Source organism: Pseudochaenichthys georgianus, chromosome 14 (assembly GCF_902827115.2).
Source record: "Pseudochaenichthys georgianus chromosome 14, fPseGeo1.2, whole genome shotgun sequence".
Classification (NCBI taxonomy): Eukaryota; Metazoa; Chordata; class Actinopteri; order Perciformes; family Channichthyidae; genus Pseudochaenichthys; species Pseudochaenichthys georgianus.
In genome coordinates, this window is record NC_047516.1 from 16994721 (window position 1) to 17014869 (window position 20149).

Genomic DNA, 20149 nt, shown 5'->3' on the forward strand with positions numbered 1-20149 from the left:
GAAATTCCTCCCCCTTTTCCATTGACATCTCCTGTTTTCAACTGTTTTTTCTTCCCTCGCATTATCAGTATGGAGACGAGGTCCCTGGCCCAGAGATCGAAAGTGCCTGGAACGTTCTGGTGTCCAACGAGAGGTGGAGCAACAACCTGCGGATCGCCCTGCAGTTCCTGGTCAGCCTGTGTGGAGTCAGCAGTGATACCACGCTGTTGCCTTATGTAAGTACAGAAGCATCATTCATCCTCTTATGTAAGCACTCTGCCTGTGTTTATTTAAAAAGAGATTGGTCTAATAAATCAAATAACTGTCACTCTAGAGTTGAAGGCTTGAATACTGAAAGCCTGTTTTCAAAGTGATGTATCTGTACAATGGTTTAATCATAGGTATTGGGTTGTGTAAACATGTTAACCATCACCATATGCTGATAGTAGGGTAATCCAATTAACACGGTATATTTTAGATAAAGAAGGTGGTGATCTACCTGTGTCGCAACAACACCATCCAGACGATGGAGGAGCTGCTGTTTGAGCTGCAGCAGACGGACCCTGTGAACCCCGTCGTCTTGCACTGTGACAACCCTCCCTTCTATCGCTTTGCTGCCAGCAACAAGGCCTCCACATCACAGACAGGTGAGAATCCCTGTCATATTTGACATTTTTAAACTTGCTTTTAATTTGCAGATGATTTAATGTACTGTAAATCTAAAGGTTGTCTCTGAAAAATGTCTTATGTGTAGGCACCACGTCTAGCAGTAACACTGTGGTGGCGGGCCAGGAGAACCTGACCGACACAGAAGAGGTCAAGCTGGTCAGAGAGAGTGAAGAGCGGTCAGTATTAATACATTTTTGGACACTTGTGCAAGAAGATACAATATTTCAACATAATATGACTTAATCTGTTATAGTACTATAAGATTCAGTCACATAACAACATTACAACATTTTTAACTTTTAATGTGTTGTAATTGTCTCAGAATGGCCAGGGCTCACAACAGATTGGAGTCTCGCTACAGCAACAGCTCCGGAGGCTCCTACGAGGATGAGAAGGGTGAGTCGTCTTGCTTCTCATGAGACTGAATGTAATAAACACACACAACCCACAAGGACTCATAGTTGCCTGTCATTTGGAAAGAGCTCCAGGACAAGGATTCTTCTTGTCAGTCAATGATCCCCACTTCAAACTATGACTTTAATGCTAATTGCCTTAAACCCTTCCATACAGACATAAACGCACGCATGTACAGTTTTAGGAAGACACTGTGCACCATAAACCATAACCTGAACAAGCATATATTTTTCGCCTAAAAGCATATATTTTTCGCCTAAAATAAAATGTCCTATTATTTATTGACAAGAAAGCAAATAGGAATATTTCGCAAAATGTCAAACCTTAAGCCAAATATTAAACATTATAGGATGAATATTCTTAAGTAAAACCACAATTACTTTATTAAATACTAGGGATGCTCCGATCGCCAATTTTGGGGCCGATCGCCGGAATCAGTATCCGGGATCCGATCGAGTGGGTGGGGCCTATGGGGATCTTTCATTTAAAGTGATGTTTAAAATTCAGTTTATGGGGCTCATTCACTGGCGCTTCCACAAACAACTACCAACATAATTATTACATTCAAATGAAGTACATTATTCAAGTTTACATTAACTTTGGAGATTAACACGGGAGAAATGAGCGGAAGCGCTCTCTTTTCCTCTCCCCCTCTCTCTCTCTCCTGACAGCCTGTCAGTATCTCATGCAGCTCACCAATCCAGTAATGAGTGACCAGATAGTGAAGAATAAATATATTTATAAATAAATAAAATAGCTAAGTGTGTTAGGTCTAACTCTTGTGTGTTTTGCTTCTCTCACCGGTCCGTCACAGCGGGTGGAGCTGTAGGATTTCTGCTTCACACACGTTGCATACCGTTATTTTATTGTCTTTTTCTGACACCTTCAAAAACTGCCAGACTGGTGAAGCCATTTTGGCGAGCTTGTTTTGCCGCGCACAGAGAAAAGTGTCATGTATTTTACGTCATGTGATCGGCTCTCCCGATCGGCATTTATAGAGAGCACCGATCGATCGGCAGAATGAATATCGGCCGATATCGATCGGCGGCCGATCGATCGGAGCATCCCTATTAAATACTATAGTTGAATATTTCAAAAGTAAGTGTGTGTAAACTTAAAAATGTAAATAAATGTCAGTGTCTACAGCCGCAGTAATGCTGAAGAACCACTTTGTTGTTGTAATACGTGAACTGAGACTTAGCTTATGTTGGAACTTCCCACACTTTCATAAGGTGATCGGGGGTTTTCTAAGTGACTTGTAACATGAACTGTTTGTCACAGCTTTGTTATTCATGTGTGAGAATGCTTTTTGTGCTTGAGGGTCTGTGTTCATGGCCTCGTAAATAAATATCATTACAGTTCAAAGAGAGAGCCTCGTTTGTTTGAGATATTTGTTTCAAGTATATGTTTTACTAACACAATCTTGTTATTGTATTGTGTTTGTAGCGGACCCTCTCCCGCCATATGCCGGCTGGATCCTGGGTGTCCTGGAGACCAACCATCCTCAGCCGTTACCCATGCCTGTAAACGGAGGCTGCTGGGCCCCTTTGGTCGACTACCTCCCAGAAACCATCACACCTAGAGGACCACTGCATAGGTATACAAGCAAACATGCACAGACAAACAACTCTGAAACAACAACAAAAACACAGGCAGAAAACAGACTGAGGCAATAATGGACAGAGATGGCCAAAGTACACACATCCTTTACTCAAGTAGAAGTACAGATACTCGTCTTTAAAAATACTCTGGTAAAAGTAGAAGTACTGACTAAACTTCTTTACTCGAGTAAAAGTAAAGAAGTACTGGCTTCGAAATGTACGTCAAAAGTACCCATAACTACCAACTGTTTTATAGAGTAACTGACCTCACTTTATATTACTGGAACAATAATGTCATTGTTAGCTAATGAATGTTTCGATGCTGAACAAGGCAAAATTACAAAGTTTTCATTGGTCCCTCTTCTTTAGAGAAGACCAGGAAATGATGGATACTAGGGGTGGGCGGATCGATACCAAAATATCGATACTTCCGATATTACGTTACGTTTCAAAATATCGATACTAGAGCCAATAGGATCGATACTTTTTTTTCTGTCTCCTCTACTCGTCAATTTCTTCAAAGAACTATGTGCAGACCAGCGCTATATAGATAGATTCTATTATATCATGGCTCTGGTGCAGACGAAGACAAGTATATGTGCTCTTTTCTTCTCCTCTCCTCGAGGCTCGCGCACGCGCAGCACGCTCCCTGCCTGAACGCCGATTATCAAGCTGACTAATGGATACACGGATCGTGTTCAAATCAATAGGCACGCAATGACTCTAAATAATAATGATCATGCCACCAAACACAAATGAAAACTAAAGTAACAAACCTGTTTTGGAAAATGTAAGAAGTAGAAAGTGCAGGTATTTGTGTTACAAATGTAAGAAGTAAAAGTACAAAGTCGTCACAGAGTCGTCTCAGTTGTCTCGAGTGCATTCCTTAACTTGCTGATACAGATCCTCTTTATGACGGAGGTGCATTTAAAGAGATAATACAGAATAAAGGTTTTATATTGAGTGTATGGATTTTAGCATTTTTCTATATATTGATTTGATTTAGACGCAAAACAATTGGTTAATAAATGTATAATTGACAGTTTTTGGTTTAAGTCATTTTAAAAAAAGATCACTGGTTTAGACTAATCAAATGCGATTATTTATTTTTATTCTTAGACGTTGTTATATTTGTAAATTTCATTATTTTGGTTTATTTTGGTTGGAAAAAACAACTTGAAGGACACTACTTTTCTGGGAAATTGTGAAGACGATTTTCCGTTATATACCGTGTATCAGAGTCTTGCACGGGTCTGATATATTATATACATTTATTATGCAACACCCGCGACCCGACCCACATCATCTTTGTTTTACCCAGAACCGAACCCGGAAAAAAGCATTTGAAAAAATACCACCCGTATATAGAAATTCTTTATACCAGAATAAACCCATTGTGAAAAAAGTTGTTAGTTGCATCACTCATTTGACTGAAGGAGTTTTGAATCTGAAAAACAGAACAGAAATGTAGTCAGAGCTGAATTTTAGGGATAATTGCTTTAGTACAGTCGGCTTGAACCAACGCCTGTAAAGTTGACCACATTCCTCAGTACACTACCACAGTACTATACAACCCATGCAAGCAGCAGTTATTGATGATATTTTGTGCATTAACTATATTTCTGTGTGTGTTGTCAGGTGTAACATTGCAGTGATCTTCATGACTGAAATGGTGGTGGACCACAGCGTGAGAGAAGACTGGGCTTTACATCTGCCCCTCCTGCTGCATGCCCTCTTCTTGGGTAGGCATACACTCAACATACTTTACTCGACTTATTACTTTATACAAGTCGGGCCTTGAGCTAATTCATCTTGGGGAGGAAGGAATGGTAGAGGAATGAAAAGGCTGGTTATCAGGCCAACATCATAAACTCAGAGAAATTCTCCAGCCGGTTTTGCTCTTATCTCCCAGCAAGGGAACATGATGTGGTCTGAAAGGAACTTGAACAAAATGATAAGAATCGAAAACTATGATTTACTGTCCTGACTAAAAGAATGTTTACACAACAACACATACACACACAAATATCATGTAGGTGTATAGGTACTTCTCTGACGTCAAATAAGCTTTTAGACTGACAGGTGTGATATTTTATCTCCTTCCCTTGAAAAATGTTCTATCCAAGACTGTATTATCTTCATGTGGACACATACCTGCCCTGTCAGCTGTGCAGGAATGTATTATGTTCTCTGCATATTCAGCATACTAACCTGTAAGTTCAGGCCATTTATCCTCAAATCTGTGCTACTGATGTTGTCTAGGAATCCATGCTGTCCTGTACTGTTCCATTTTTTAATGGTAGTGTTTAACGAGATTATTTTTAATTTAAAGTCATCCTAAATGCTACCTGTTTGGGAGTTCTCACAGTAACCAATGAAGCATAACCATCCCTTTTAAAAGGGGGCATTCAATACACTGTACTTCATCATGTTTGGTATTGCATCAGTATGTAGCATCATTTTATTCTCTCTTATATATTTTATCTTAACAATAATTATTTCATAAGAAGTTTTAAAAGAAGATTCAATTGTGTATGTGTTCAGATATGGATATAAACAATTTTTCTCCTTTGTATGTATCTGTTCTCATCTTTAATACTAAAGCATAATGAGTTTTGGACATCAGCTGTTGTCTTACTGGATCTGTATTTGATTGGCTAGGTCTGGACCACTATCGACCAGAGGTCTATGAACACAGCAAACGTCTCCTTCTCCACCTTCTCATCGCTCTCTCCTGCAACAACAACTTCCAGGTCAGTTGGAACCTAATACTTGTCAATTATTATGAAAAGTTAGCCTAAATGTATGTGTTTTGTCTTATTGCTGTGGATAGTTATTTAGTTATAAAATAATTTCAGTAATCAATAAAAAAAACGTTTTTGTGTTAACAGGTAATAGCCTCAGTTCTGATGCTGACGAGAGAGATCAGTGACAACAAGACCCTCACCATTAAGTCCAGCTACCACTCAGAGTACCAGCAGTCACGTAAGTAGAAAAAACTAAGCATACACACATTGATCAATACTATGTCATTAACAAGTGTGTAGCAATCTCTTTTCACATGAGAGAACCGATAAAGAATGTAAAACACAACAATACATAACAATCTGATAAAACTGCAGTGCAATATAATAATAGTACCCTTTATTCTGTATACTCTATCATCACGTTCCTTTAGATGCACCTGACTTCCTGCGCGAGTGGCAGGCGTCTCCAATGGCCGACTCTGGCCTGAGCTCCACCTCCAACTCCTCCGTTGCCAGTCTGGGTGGCGGCAGCATTGCAGGCAGTCTTGGGAATTTGCCCCTCGTAACCCCTGACGACCTGGAGGACCTCGAGGATATGCCCAACGAGACCGAGGAGAAGACCAACAAACTCATCGAGTTCCTCTCCACCAGGTACGCACACCCCCTTCAACGGTTTGTGCCGTTTGAGAAGGTCTGCATTTAAATGTTGGAGCAGCAGGTTTTTTTTAGGAAATGCATGGCTGTGTGGGAACATCTCACTTTGGGGCACACAGTGTGCACCATACACAGACTAGTGATTGTGTAACATGTATGTGGTGCTATTGGTGGTGGGTATACAGTGCCTGGAGTACTGTGTTGTTGTTGCTCAGAGCGTTCGGGCCGCTGTGGGTGCACGAGGACATCACACCAAAGAACCCCAACTCCAAGAGCACGGAGCAGCTCTCCAACTTCCTGCGCCACGTCGTCTCCGTCTTCAAGGAGTCCAAGTCAGGTGAGAAAGCACCAAGTGTCTCTCACTGAATAACATATATAAAAAGGCCTACCTTCTGATTTGTCTGTTTTCATGCATCTTCATGTGTCTATGTACCCATTTGTTGATACAGACTTCCACCTGGAGCAGCAGCTGAGCGATGTGGCTCTACAGACGGCTCTGTGCAGCTCCTCTCGTCACTACGCTGGCCGCTCCTTCCAGGTCTTCAGAGCCCTCAAACAGCCAATCAACAACCACGCTGTCTCCGACCTGGTCTCACGTCTGGTAGAGGTGGTGGGGGAACACGGAGACGAAGTGCAGGTGAGGCAACGAGAGACTTTTGGGCTAGAAAGACGGTGTCAAAAAACAACAACAACTGCACTTTTTCCTCTGTAATCATAATGCGTGTTGCTGTGTTTCAGGGCTATGTGATGGAGGTGCTGTTGACACTGGAGTCCGTAGTGGTGAATCTAGCAGAGTGTCTTAAAAACAGCGACCTTATGGCAGCTCTAACCAGGTAGGCATCTTTACATTAGATTTATGTTGCCTTTATGTGGCTAATTCTTAATTTCCCTTCATTTTAGGAGACCAAATTCAACATATTTAACCACATTTAGGCATAGCATGATATTTTGAGATATTTTCTACATGAGTTTATTCTTGGGTGATTTATATATTCATCTTATGCATTTTATTTTACAGTTTTTACCATATCATTTCGATTATCATCCTTTTCTTTACTGTTATTTTCAAGTGTATTTTATTTCCGTCTTCGTTTTGACTGACTGTGTGATTCACAGGACGTCCTCACCAGACTTCCTGACTAGTGAGAAACTGATGAACAGAAAGAGCACAGGTCAGCTGAACTTCCCCGGCCCGGGGTTTGTCGGTCTGTCCTCTCAACGCCACCAGCGCTCCTACTCTGTCCCCAAAAAGTTTGGTGAATGCAGCCACCCGCTGAGCGATCCTCCTCGCAGTGCTACTCTGGATCGAATACAGGCAAGAAAGAAAACATCTTGTTTAGTGTGACTCCTTCATCCTGGAGCAGACATGTTTACACAGTACTTCTTACTGACTCTGTGTTATATCTCATTTCATCTTTAGGCCTGCAACAGTCATGGCCTCTCCCGGACAGGAAGAACCCCCGGGTCCTGCACCTCATCAACCAATCGCATTGATCCCAGCGTGCTATCAGATCCCGCCCACGTTTCCCATCCTTCAACAATACTTGCCACAGTCTTCTGGGTGGCGGTGGCCCTCATGGAGTCTGACTTTGAGTTTGAATATCAGATGTCACTCCGACTCGTTCACAAGTTGCTGTCAAAGGTACATGAGAGGAATTCTACTGATCTTAGAGGGGAAGTTAGTGATTGTAGAAGTTAAAGTTTGGATGATAATAAGCAGAAGAGTGCTATATGTTTCCGAAGACTGTGCTGCTCTTTAATACCAACTGAGCCATCCTGAGAGCATCACACTCTTGTTAGTACGGCAACAAATGGTACTGTTGATTTCATCTTTAATATGCAGTTTCCTGTCCCATTAATATCCCAGCTATCCGCCCTGTTCAGAGAAACAAGCAACTTATCCCTGAGGTCAGGGGTGTCAAACTCAAGGCCCGGGGGCCACATTCGGCCCGCGACTTCATTTTATGTGGCCCCACAAGAGCTTGCAAAGAATATAATATGTTTATTATACGGTTACATGCTACAGAAGCATGTTGCCCATAAACTACATGTCCCACAATGCATCTCAAATATGACTTTTTTCTCAGAATTTGCCTTTTTTTCTTCAAAATATGCATTTTTTCATAGAATTCATTTTTCTCAGAATTAGATTTTTATTTCAAAATGTCACTTCTATTTCTTTTTTCTCCAGAATTTGGCTTTTCTTTTTAAATCATTTTGGGACATACGCACTGAAGAGACTTGCAATTATTTGCCCTAGACCTCTGCTTTCAGACGTAGTTAATTATGAAGTTATTACCCTATCCGATGATAATCCAATGCAGAGGCAATGATGTAATATAATACATTATTTTATATATATGATATATTTATATATGTATTTTTATATAGTCTTAAAGTTACAACCGGCCCTTTGAGTGCAACCATAATGCTGATGTGGCCCGCAATGAAATTGAGTTTGACCCCCCTTAGGTTGTCAAAATCTATTTCAAGAACTTCCAGTTTTATTTTAACCTAAAAAAACTCTTGGTTTTTCCAGGTGCCCTTAGACAGAGCAGAGAACCGCGAACGCCTGGAGAAGCTGCAGGCTCAGCTGAGGTGGAGCGGCTTCTCTGGGATTCAGCAGCTTTTGTTGAAGGGGTTCACCTCCCAGGCCACTTCTGACCTCACCCTACAGCTCTTCTGCCAGCTCACGCCAGTCTCCCGGGTGCCTGTTGTCGACAGCTCACAGTCTATAGGTAGGCACTGGAGATTATGATCATCATGTCTTATTGCATCAAATCTAACAAGTATATCATTTTCAACCTCTTCTCTGTGTGCAGGGTTCCCGCTGAATGTGCTTTGTCTGCTGCCTCACCTGGTGCTGCACTTTGGCCATCCTACTCAGTTTTGTAAGGAGAGCGCTGAGAGGATCGCACAGGTACGGTTCAGTTCTTCACTTGAGCTCAGTTTAGTTTCCTTTATCTTCCTCTTCAGATCAGACTAACACACAGGCACAGAAAAGATTAGCTCATAAACTAATTGAAACATCTTCTCCTTCCCTCTCTTGCCCTCAGGTGTGTTTAGTGGAAAAGAACACGAAGCTGTCCCATTTGGCCCATGTGATGACTCTGTATAAAACACGCTCCTACACGCGGGACCCTTTCTCCTGGGTCAGTGTGGTCTGCCGCTACCTCCATGAGGCTTTCTGTGACATCACACTCAACATGGTCACCTACATGGCTGAGGTAAGTGCTGAAAAATATGCAGTATATACTTTATTCCTTGATTTACGTTATAAACCTTCTCTCACTGTGGCTACACGTATTAGGCTCAACTCATTGCATGTTAGGATAATAGATTTAGTGAAATAGTTTTTTTATTTATGTTGATATTTTGCTGAAGCTCTCACCTTTCAAAAATCTGCATGTTTGAAATGTAATCCAATAACCAGTAGTCTATTTTTTTTTTATTATTATGGGCCCTAGAACCTCTGAGATTGGCCATAAGCAAAATACATACTCACTGAAAGTCTCTCTTAATTGCTCAGCTGCTGGATAAGGGCCTTCCCAGCATGCAGCAGTCTCTCCTGCAGATCATCTACTGCCTGCTCAGCCACATGGACCTGACCGCCGTACATGTCAAACAGTTCAACGCTGATGTCACCAAGACCATCGAGAAGTTTGTCCAGGTAACTCTCATACAGTACTTTGTTAGTTAATGGTATTCCCCTTCTGTTGTTGTGCGATAGAAAATATGCACTGCAGTCTCTTTTATACTGTGTTTGTGATTCCTCAGACGGTACACTGGAAGGATGCCTTAAACATCTTGAAGCTGGTGGTGTCCCGCTCTGCCAGCCTAGTTCATCCGTCGTACCGCCACTCGCAGGGAGACCTGTCCAACCTGGAGGTCAGCAGGGTGTGGGACGGCTCAGCCAAGGCTCTGCCTGGAAAAACCCTGGACTTCACCTTTGACATCTCAGAGGTGAGGAAACGTCAAAATAAAATGGACATTATGTCCCACCACGTACAACTACTTACAAGGTTTCAGAGAAAAAAAGAGGACTATGTCATAAATATTTGCGAACTATTTCTTGAGGGCCTGCTTCCTTGTTTTATTCACAGACTCCAGTGATCGGGCGTCGTTTCGATGAGCTCCAGGGTTCAGGGGGGAGAGAGGGGAAGGCCAGAGCCATGGCTGTCACCCGCAGCACTTCCTCCACCTCCTCCGGATCCAACTCCAACACTATCCTGGTTCCCGTCAGCTGGAAGAGACCACAATCCTCTCAGGTAGAGTTAGACCCTACCATTATGTATCAACATATTACAGTTTATATAATTTTGTTCGTAACTCGAACTGTACGTTTGATGCGTGTCATTGCAATTCTGTTTGGTATTGTAACTCCAGTAACACACTATCAAATTGCGAAATAATCACAACCTCAAATATATTGACACTACTTGCTATATGCAAAAACATACTGGCTTACAACCACCTCTCTTTGTTTTGACATCAAAGTCATAATTCCTGCAGGGTGCTTGCCTTATTTTAATAAGTCGTGTAAAACTGTGCTAGACTTTGTGTATATGTAAATGCTTTATTCACCGACGCTCTGGGCTAAACTTATTATTGTTTGTTTAAACATCTGAAGCCGTTAATAATTAATAATCCGAGATAGACAAAAGGAGAAATCTCGAGTATAATAGAGTTTTTGTCTGTCCCTCTCTGATTAATACTAATACTTCTATTTCTCCTACATACAGAAAAGAACAAGAGAAAAGCTGGTGAACGTTTTGTCTCTTTGTGGACAAGAAGTTGGACTCACCAAGAACCCATCCGTAAGCCTCCTCCCATCTTATGTTTTACACTCAACTATACCTGTAGTGTGTAGTTGTATACAGCCTAAAAGAATCATAAGTGCGAAAATCTCTTTTCACTAAGGAAAATTGTGCCTCTGTGCACTTAAAATCATAAATTCTACTTCATTACTCGAGAATAATGTCACTGTAAATCATAGGAAATGTAATTTTTATGAAGAATTCACTTGCTTTCTGTGATCATTGTAAAAACCTTTTTTTCCACTTCCAGGTGATCTTCTCATCGTGTGGCGACTTGGACATGATGGAGGTGCGTGAGAGTGGTGTGTCTTCTGAGGAGGGAGGAACCAGAGAGGACACGCTGGACGACACTGCCAGCGAGCAACAGTTCAGAGTTTTCAGAGACTTTGACTTCCTGGACGTGGAGCTGGAGGACGGAGAGGTGAGATTCATAATTTACTGCACATGGCCACTTTAATTGAAAAAATTATTTGTATATGTCTCTTTCCTTATTTTTAACCTTTAATACATATTTAATTGTATCCGTCAGTCTTTCTACAACAAAAATATATTTGAAATGTGTTTCTCTGTCCCTCCTATTTGTCTCTCTCTCTGTCTAACACGGTGTCTCTCTCTCTTCCCCTCGCTGCCCAGGAGCTCCAGGTAAGGTCTCTCACACTGAGCACTTACATTAGCTTCTACCAGCGCTGTGGTGTTGCTGGTGTTTCCCACTGAAAAAAACAAAGGATGATTGTGCTTTATTTGCTCTCACAGCTTGGTTGCAGGACTACGTTTCTGACTATCATAATGGAGATAAATGATACTGTATGTGTCTACATGGGGAATAGAAACAGCTTTTCCAGCATATGTTCATGCCATGAATAACATTTTGCATCTTGTGCTTGACATCAGCGCTCTTAAAGGGCCATATTATGCTTTTTAGGGTTTTCCCTTTCCTGTAGTGTGTAATACAGGTTTGTGTGAATGGTCTACAAAGGCTGAAATCCCAAAGTTACCTCCAGAGGGAGTTTCTCTTCCACGCACTCCCCCCCTGCCTTAAAAGCATCGATTGTAGTAATTGTTTTATTTCTGCTACATAGTGACATCACTGTGTAACACTTTTGCTGCTATTGGCTAGCACTCCAACATATTATACATGATAGGCTAAGGGGTGGGACATTTCTAAACAATTGACCAATAACAACAGAGCCGACTGGCTAACCCAGGGGTCTGCAACCTTTTTGACCAAAAGAGCCATTTTGCCACCTTTTCCAACACATGTTTTTGTCTGGAACCGCAAAAACATATTTGATAGCTTGATGGCTTAAAAAGTTGTATTTATTGTTATATCATAGACAAAAACTACAGTTTTTTTGCATTTATTATTTATTACATTTTTAAAAAAAACTGTTACGTGCTGTGTTTAATTTATTTTAAAGTAGGCCTGTGTATTATTTTTAATTCTCCTTTTAGGAGTTCTTTGTTTCTTATTAGAGGTTAACAGTTTTATATAATGTAATAAATAGCCTAATAAATGCAAAAAAACTGTAGTTTTTGTCTGATATAACAATAAATACAACTTTATAAGCTATCAAGCTATGAAATATGTTTTGCGGCTCCAGACAAAAACTTTTTTTTGGAAAAAGGAGCAAAATGGCTTTTTTGGTCAAAAAGGTTGCAGACCCCTGGGCTAAGGGGTGGGACATTTCTAAACAATTGACCAATAACAACAGAGCCGACTAGCTAACCCAGGGGTCTGCAACCTTTTTGACCAAAAGAGCCATTTTGCCACCTTTTCCAACATATGTTTTTGCCTGGAGCCGCAAAACATATTTGATAGCTTGATAACTTATAAAGTTGTATTTATTGTTATATCATAGACAAAAACTACAGTTTTTTTGCATTTATTATTTATTGCATTAAAAAAAACTGTTAACCTCTAATAAGAAACGAAGAACTCTTATAAGGAGAATAAAAAGAAATACACAGACCTACTTTAAAATAAATGAAACACAGCACTTGGGGAGTCCTCTGCACATTTGAAGGAAACAAAATACAATTAAAATTGACCCACTTTGAAATAAATAAAACATATAGCTGCACCCTAAAAAGAGTTAACTGATTGAATTATGACTGAAGATCGTCAGCTGACTTCCTCTTCCGTTTTTTTTCCTCGATACGTAAAGGCTGCAGCACCTTTGAGAACTTCTCTCTACATATCAAACATACCGGTAAACCAGCATCGTTTGCTGTGAAAGCATATAACTCTGTCCACGCAGAATTAAATACTGTGTTCCTCCGATACATTTATTTTCTTTGATTTATCCATAGTTCGCTCATCGAGCCGGGGGTCAGGTTATTCGCCTGCAAGAAAAGGTGCTGGCACGAGACCGCAGGATGTGACGCATATTTTAGTTGAACTAATTAAAACCGTTTTTTTTAATGTGTCACAGTATCACCTCAAAATACAAGATACGAAACATTTTCAAACATGCAACAAAATATAAATAGTCCTACAAATACTTTTATTTTATTTCCTTTATATTTTCGAGAAGGAAGAGAGCCGCGGGTTGCCGACCCCTGAGCTAACCAATCAGAGCAGACTGGGCTCTGGTTTCAGATAGAGGGTGAAAAGAGGTGCTGCAGCACAGGCAGTATGAGAGGAATAAAGACCTTTTTGAACAATAAAGCATGGAGACATGTAACAATAGAGCCACAAAATACAAATATGAAACTTGAAAATTAGCATAATATGGCTCCTTAAGACTATTCATTATCTTGAAGGCTAACATGAAAATGTTGTTCTCACAGCAGAGAAATTCACTGCTGCCTTCGCCTCTGCCTTTGTCTTCCATTGTGTGTGTTCTATCCAGGGCGAGACCGTTGATAACTTTAACTGGGGCGTGCGTCGGCGTTCCCTGGACAGCACAGAGCTGGGCGACATGTTGGAAGAGAGCCAGCACTCAGGCAGCACCCCCAGTCTGGGTCATGAAGACCCCCATGATTCAGATGAGTCCTCGGAGGAAGAGGAGTCCTCAACAAGCCAGAGCCTCTCTCACTCTCAACTCGTGCGTAGTTAAAGCTGTTACATCAACGCAACAATAACATCCACTGTAGCTTGAAATGTTATTGTGCATAAGTCAATAAAAAAATTATAGATGTCCCTGCTTTGTCTTCCTGTTCCAGACTAACCCTTCTCCGTCAGAGGAAACCAATCACACTGATTCTCTATCCACTTCCTACGACACATCTGCCGACCCACAATCCTTCAATGCCACCACACCGGGCCAGGGAGGGCTCCTTGACGATCTACATCTACATGTGAGTATTAATACAAATACGTGCTTATGTATTAGTACACATGCATCTGTTACCCTCAGAAAATGTAACACCTCTGTCTCCTCAGGGGAGGATGTGTGGGGAGGATGAGGACACTCAGGCCCCGGATGACGAGCTGTCGCTGAGCACCAACGATCTGCCTCAAGGCTCGGACTGCGGCGAGAGCTTCACCCTGGAGTTGCCGGGGCAACCTCTGGATCATATGTCCAATCGGGACCACAGCCTCAACGCAGACTACTGCCAACCGCCGCTGGACTTTCTAGACCCCAACTGTCTGCCCAGGTGAATGTGACAGACAGGGACAAAAGACCAGGGAACAATATGGATTATTGTTTCACTGGAACTTTTATCAGCCGGCAGGTTGACTGACAATGGGACCACACCTCAGTTAAGCTGCAAATTTAGCGCTTAATGCAGTCTGTCACAGCCAGAATTTTTGTGCAAACAGCATTGGGACAGATCAGGTCATTTTAAGCTGTCATTCACAGTTAGTGTGCTGTAAAGATATTCCTCAGACAAACACGTTTTATTTACATTCTCATATATGCAAACCCCCATTGAAAATAATGATAAAGCTTCATGAAAAGAGTTTAAACACTGTGTGAATAACTTAATCACTAAGTAGAAACACTGTTAGATACATGGCTAGTATTAAGTTGCATGTAACTTAACAGCATGTCTCAACTCCTACATGTACATATATGTATATCACTTAGTATACCATTGTTTTTCTTTGTTGCCACAGCTTGTGTTTGCCGTTTATTGTCCTGATTTCTAAAATCTCCTCAACTATAAAGTATTACCTCTTGAATTATACCTACTAAATGATTTCTAGTATTCCTGCCCCCTATTACCCATTTAGGCTAGCTTTAAACTGGCTGGAACAGAGGCAATCACATTAGATAACTCCCATGAGGTAGTTGAACACCTGCTATTGATATAAAACCTTTATGGGGGGAAGGTATCAAACCCTTTTTTTCTTTGTACCCCCATTTCTTTCCCATTTCCATTGCAACAGCTTACGTGATGATGTAGATGACTTGGAAGACCTTGGTTTTCCTCCTCCCCCTTCTCCATTTTTCTCCGCCATCTTGGCAGCCTTCCAACCCACAGTGTGTGACGATGCTGAGGATGCATGGCGTTGTCATATCAACCAGCTTGTGACTGACTCGGATGGTTCCTGTGCCGTTCACACTTTTCAAGTCTTCTCATCTCTCTTTAAGGTAAAGATTATTTTTAAATGACCTGTAATTCATCATACTTTTCACTTACGTGAATCTTGAGTGTATAAAAAGTACAATATTTCCTCAAACTTACTTCCTTTCCCAGAACATCCAAGGTAAATTCTGCCTCCTGACAACTGATGTTGCCACTTACCTTGGAGAAGGCTTAAGGGGCATCGGGTCAAAGTTCCAAAGGTCCTCACAGATGCTGACAACATGCTCAGATTGTCCCACAATCTACATTGATGCCGACACGGTGAGAATTGCTGGCAAAAATAATTGAATCAACTTTTTTGGTTCAGACCTTGGTAGTCTGTAGGGATTTGTGTTCAATTGCTCCTTTCTTCTTGTTGGTCCGTCCAGATCATGTCCTATGGTCTCCTTGAGAAGATGAAGTTCAGTGCGCTGGAGCTGCAGGAGTACCTGGACACCTACAACACCAAAGAGGACTCTGCACTATCGGTAAGCTAACTTCTACACCAGCGGTTTCGGTCCTTGGTCAAATCTGGATCAGTTTTTATCAGATCCGTTGCAGCTCCTTTTTTAGAGATTTGGGTATGGAGGGAAATAGAGAGGGTTGTGTTTTCTGACACTTGGTGAGTTCCCTGGAACATCGGGGACACATATTCATGTACAAAAGACGTACAAAAGTGCATTTTGCATGATAGTCCCCTTTAAGAATCCAAAAAATGTTCGCGGCCCACATTCAACCATAAACAATACGGAGGCTAAATAAAGTTCTGATCAATTCAGAACATGTGACACGTTGTAAATCCAGTGGAACAGACCGCTGTCAAGGACTGTAATGACCGTTGCTAAGGAGGATTAAGAAAGAGAAAGGAAAAGAGGTTCAAATAAAAGAAAATCTTCATAATGAAAAGGTTTCCACACAAATCATAATGTTTTGCTAATTATTTGGCGGCAAATATTGCATTTACATTTACACCCTTTAATAATTTATTTGGGCTTTTAGATGTAGACCGCACACAGTTAATAAATACAACTATTCTTCTGGCTAAAATACATATTTTTAAAAGTCAATCAAGGAGTCATCTTAATTTAACCTGTTAAGCCCGAAGGTCCCCGCCGACGGGGACCCTGATTTTTTTTATACACACTCACACAAATATTTTTAATATTTTTTTAAGAATATTTTTTTTTATTTAAATATTTTTAATTTTTTTTTTTTTAATGGAATGAATACCTATAGTGATTATTCAATGTAATACAATGATTTTTATAGTCTGGTATCTGAAAAAGGTCAAATGGCACTGATGGAACCAAAGCTTATTCCGCCTGGACTTTATTTTCATAAACCTCTCTAAAAAGGTCAAATGTCACTTGTTTTGCCTCAATCTTGATACAGGGTACTTATTATATGTTATAATTTGGATTCCTAAAGCTTTTAGGCTACTAACCCATCATTCAAGGTTGGTCTTCACTATAAGTAATGGGTTTTCTTTAGGCGGAGACAGGAATTTACATTTTTTTGCTATGTTCCATCTGAATTTACTCTGACACAGAAACATCTATATTGATTCTGACACTTCTACATCCAACTCACAGATGTAACCTTGCTTTGATAACAAAAATTATTCATATAAACCTTTTAGAAGTGAAGTTACAGTCATTTGTTCTGGGAATGTCATTTTCGAGCCTGAAACCTGAAAAACAGGCTCGGGGTTTAACAGGTGGTGTTTGAAGAGTAGATTCAAAATACAATTTATTTTGGAAAAAATGATTGCCACAAAAAATCAAAGGGTGGCTCAACACGCCATGACATGGGAAATAATTAGCTCTAACGAAGAGTGGGATTATAGGAACAATAAATATGCTTGCCGTGTTGTGTTTTTGGTAGTATTTGGTTGTCAACCTATTTTTGTTTGAAATGTCATAGTGATCCTACTGACTGTATCTTTATTTCTTCAGTTTTGTTTTGTTTTTGTCTGATGGGAATGGCATCTCATATATGTTATTGTTATATCCATATTTGTGTCTTTAGCCTGGTCAAAAAAATCAATTAAAATAAAATAATTTGGCGGCCCACTTGCAATGCCTTCGCGGACCACTAGGGGGCCGCAGCCCACAGGTTGGGAACCGCTGCTCTACATTATTGATCAATCTGTTTGTTTTTCTCATGTTAATGTGTGACATTTTAACCATCCCTCCTCTTCTCAAACCCTTTCCCCCTCTCTTCCTCCAGTGGCTGAGAAACTGTAAGGACACATTTCCCAGGTGCCCCGGTGACAGTATAGTTTCCTGCCAGCCTGGAGACTCCGAAGAGAAGGTACAGGCAACTATAGTTTACCAAGTTATTCATTGCAACATGCATATTATGTAGAGGCAAACACTCTAAACATATGGGTAACTTTTGCAGCTGTGCTTTGTATTTCTGTGCCTCCTCTGTGATTTTGTCTCTGAAATGTCTGCTCTCTCTGCATGTTTGCTGTGTGTTATCAAGTTTCTCCTACTGACATTTTCTCACCAGCCACTAAATGAAACTTAAAACGGATGGTTTTGTATACACTGGTGACTAATTCTTGGTGGCTTGACTGTGAATAGCCACGGTTTATACTGTGCTGCGCATGTGTTTGATTGACGCTTTGTCTTCCTCTCACCTCACTCTGCCGCCCTAACATGCTCTCACGCTGTGTAGCAAATGGAGTCTCTTGCAGTAAGTTCTCTTTCTTCACTTCACTGCCTCTTAAATAAACAGCTTAATTAATTTTTTCACAAGACAATAAGCTAGTCAGGTTATTGTGTTTGTATTATGTTGTGTGTGTGTGTGTGTGTGTGTGTGTGTGTGTGTGTGTGTGTGTGTGTGTGTGTGTGTGTGTGTGTGTGTGTGTGTGTGTGTGTGTGTGTGTGTGTGTGTGTGTGTGTGTGTGTGTGTGTGTGTGTGTGTGTGTGTGTGTGTGTGTGTGTGTGTGTGTGTGTGTATGCAGTGTGTAGTTTTGTCTGTGTATTCTTTGCTGTTGATGAATCTGACACGGTTTCATCTTCAATGTGTTCTAGCAACTGGAGCTCTGTCAGAGGCTCTACAAGCTGCATTTTCAGCTTCTCCTCCTGTTCCAGTCCTACTGCTCGCTCATTGGTCAAGTTCATGCTGTCAGCTCTGTGCCTGAGGTAAGCCAAATCATAGCTCATAAAGATATCATTTAAAATCCTTCCACTGTTCAGGGTCTCAATATTTGAGACATGGACCCAGTCGGCAGCAACATGTAGTGGGCATGAGACAGAATAGTAATATTTGTTATCTTTTTTGTATTACTGCCGAATTTTATTCCATATTTTATTCAATTTGATTCCATTCTATTTCTATGTAAATACTGCTATATTTTATATTATTTTTAATATTTTTTAATTTTATTATAGTTTTCTTAAAAATAGTTCTCTATCTGTGTTTTTTTATTTTTGTTTTACTTTTATGTATGCACAATGACATCAAGTCAAATTCCTCGTACGTGTCAACCTACCTGGTAATAAATCTGTTTCTGATTCAGATTTAAATCAACAAGGAAAAAAAGAAGAACAGCCAAAGAGTTGGTTGACTGGCTGTAAAAAAATAAAATAAATCCCTTACAAAGAACATCTTAAAACCCACCAGCTGTTTAGAAAAGTCTTTCCCCATTATCAAATCATAGAAACATGACTTATGCGATGACTTGAAAGCTTGCACACTAAACCACCATCTGTTTCCCTCCCACTCGGTAGCTTCTGAACATGTCTCGGGAGCTCACTGATCTGAGGACCAGCCTGCAGGCAGCAGAGGCGGCTGTAGCGAGCGATCTGGAACACAAACACTTGGCCCACACTCACGCACACGCCTCCCAGGTGGCCGCCATGGTTGTGCCCATCTTCCCCAGCTCCGAGGCAGCTGTACAGGCCATACTGGAGTGCCTTAAGAACCACGAGTTTACCAAAGCTGTGCGCTACATCCAGGAGTGCAGGTGAGTTACACTTCTGTCAAAAGATGTTATCAACATCTAGTTAAACTTATTTTCTTGAAATACAAGTTAAAAAGAGAAGGGGTGTGTTTTTGCAATGGTATCACAATTATTTAGTGCAGTAAAGATTCTAAAATTTGTAAGAAAAATTGCTAAAAACTACATTTGAACCAGTACTCCTTTTTACAGATTACAATACAGCCAAATTAAGATAAATAAGTCATCTTGAAATTGACTTATTTATCTAAATAGTTATCACCGTAATAAACCGTATTTAATTTCGTCTTAATGTACAATATTTAATTTCCCATTCTGTCCTTGTATATATCATATTCTATTTACGTGAATATTTTTTATTTACGTGAATATATTTACGTCTATTAGACTTCTTGCACTTCAAATAAAAAATATTTTTGTATTTTATTATACATGTTTTTCATTGGAGGAGCTCGGGTCATAAGAGTTTCATTGCCATTTCTACACTGTAGCTTATGTGCATATGACATTAAAACCTTTGAATCTTGAATTTAATCCTGATTCTTTTAAATTAAAAAGATAGGTCTTTAATTTACTTTAAAAAATGTCAAGGGAGTTTGCTGTTCTATGATCCAAGGGGGACCTACATTCACACACAACATACTTCTTCATGTCTCTTCTACATCATCATGTGTCCCCTCTGTGTAAAGAGATTCTGAAAGTTTCAGGAAAAAAGATTCTCTCACTTTTTGTCCTGATCCATTTATATTAAAACCTGTCTGAAAATGAGCTGATCAGATTTTG

The 20149-nt window shown here is 40.4% G+C and overlaps 1 protein-coding gene across 4 annotated transcripts in view; it reads left to right on the forward strand.

Moving 5' to 3' along the window:
* Positions 1 to 20149, forward strand: part of fryb (furry homolog b (Drosophila)) — a 69819-nt gene that overhangs the window by 46642 nt on the left and 3028 nt on the right. For 3 of the 4 annotated variants that reach the window (XM_071205535.1, XM_071205533.1, XM_071205534.1), the window contains exons 34-65: positions 69 to 215; positions 458 to 626; positions 734 to 824; positions 971 to 1044; positions 2509 to 2659; positions 4302 to 4405; positions 5325 to 5416; positions 5555 to 5648; positions 5842 to 6061; positions 6280 to 6401; positions 6514 to 6701; positions 6803 to 6897; positions 7181 to 7379; positions 7485 to 7706; positions 8604 to 8802; positions 8887 to 8984; positions 9121 to 9291; positions 9594 to 9734; positions 9842 to 10027; positions 10168 to 10332; positions 10807 to 10881; positions 11132 to 11302; positions 13734 to 13928; positions 14047 to 14181; positions 14267 to 14481; positions 15218 to 15422; positions 15529 to 15678; positions 15786 to 15884; positions 17626 to 17709; positions 18079 to 18096; positions 18438 to 18548; positions 19137 to 19372. In XM_071205535.1, the coding sequence (XP_071061636.1) occupies positions 69 to 215; positions 458 to 626; positions 734 to 824; positions 971 to 1044; positions 2509 to 2659; positions 4302 to 4405; positions 5325 to 5416; positions 5555 to 5648; positions 5842 to 6061; positions 6280 to 6401; positions 6514 to 6701; positions 6803 to 6897; positions 7181 to 7379; positions 7485 to 7706; positions 8604 to 8802; positions 8887 to 8984; positions 9121 to 9291; positions 9594 to 9734; positions 9842 to 10027; positions 10168 to 10332; positions 10807 to 10881; positions 11132 to 11302; positions 13734 to 13928; positions 14047 to 14181; positions 14267 to 14481; positions 15218 to 15422; positions 15529 to 15678; positions 15786 to 15884; positions 17626 to 17709; positions 18079 to 18096; positions 18438 to 18548; positions 19137 to 19372 (4622 nt within the window). The remainder of the gene's footprint in view (positions 1 to 68; positions 216 to 457; positions 627 to 733; positions 825 to 970; positions 1045 to 2508; positions 2660 to 4301; positions 4406 to 5324; positions 5417 to 5554; positions 5649 to 5841; positions 6062 to 6279; positions 6402 to 6513; positions 6702 to 6802; positions 6898 to 7180; positions 7380 to 7484; positions 7707 to 8603; positions 8803 to 8886; positions 8985 to 9120; positions 9292 to 9593; positions 9735 to 9841; positions 10028 to 10167; positions 10333 to 10806; positions 10882 to 11131; positions 11303 to 13733; positions 13929 to 14046; positions 14182 to 14266; positions 14482 to 15217; positions 15423 to 15528; positions 15679 to 15785; positions 15885 to 17625; positions 17710 to 18078; positions 18097 to 18437; positions 18549 to 19136; positions 19373 to 20149) is intronic. The other variant, XM_071205536.1, reaches the window with a different exon arrangement.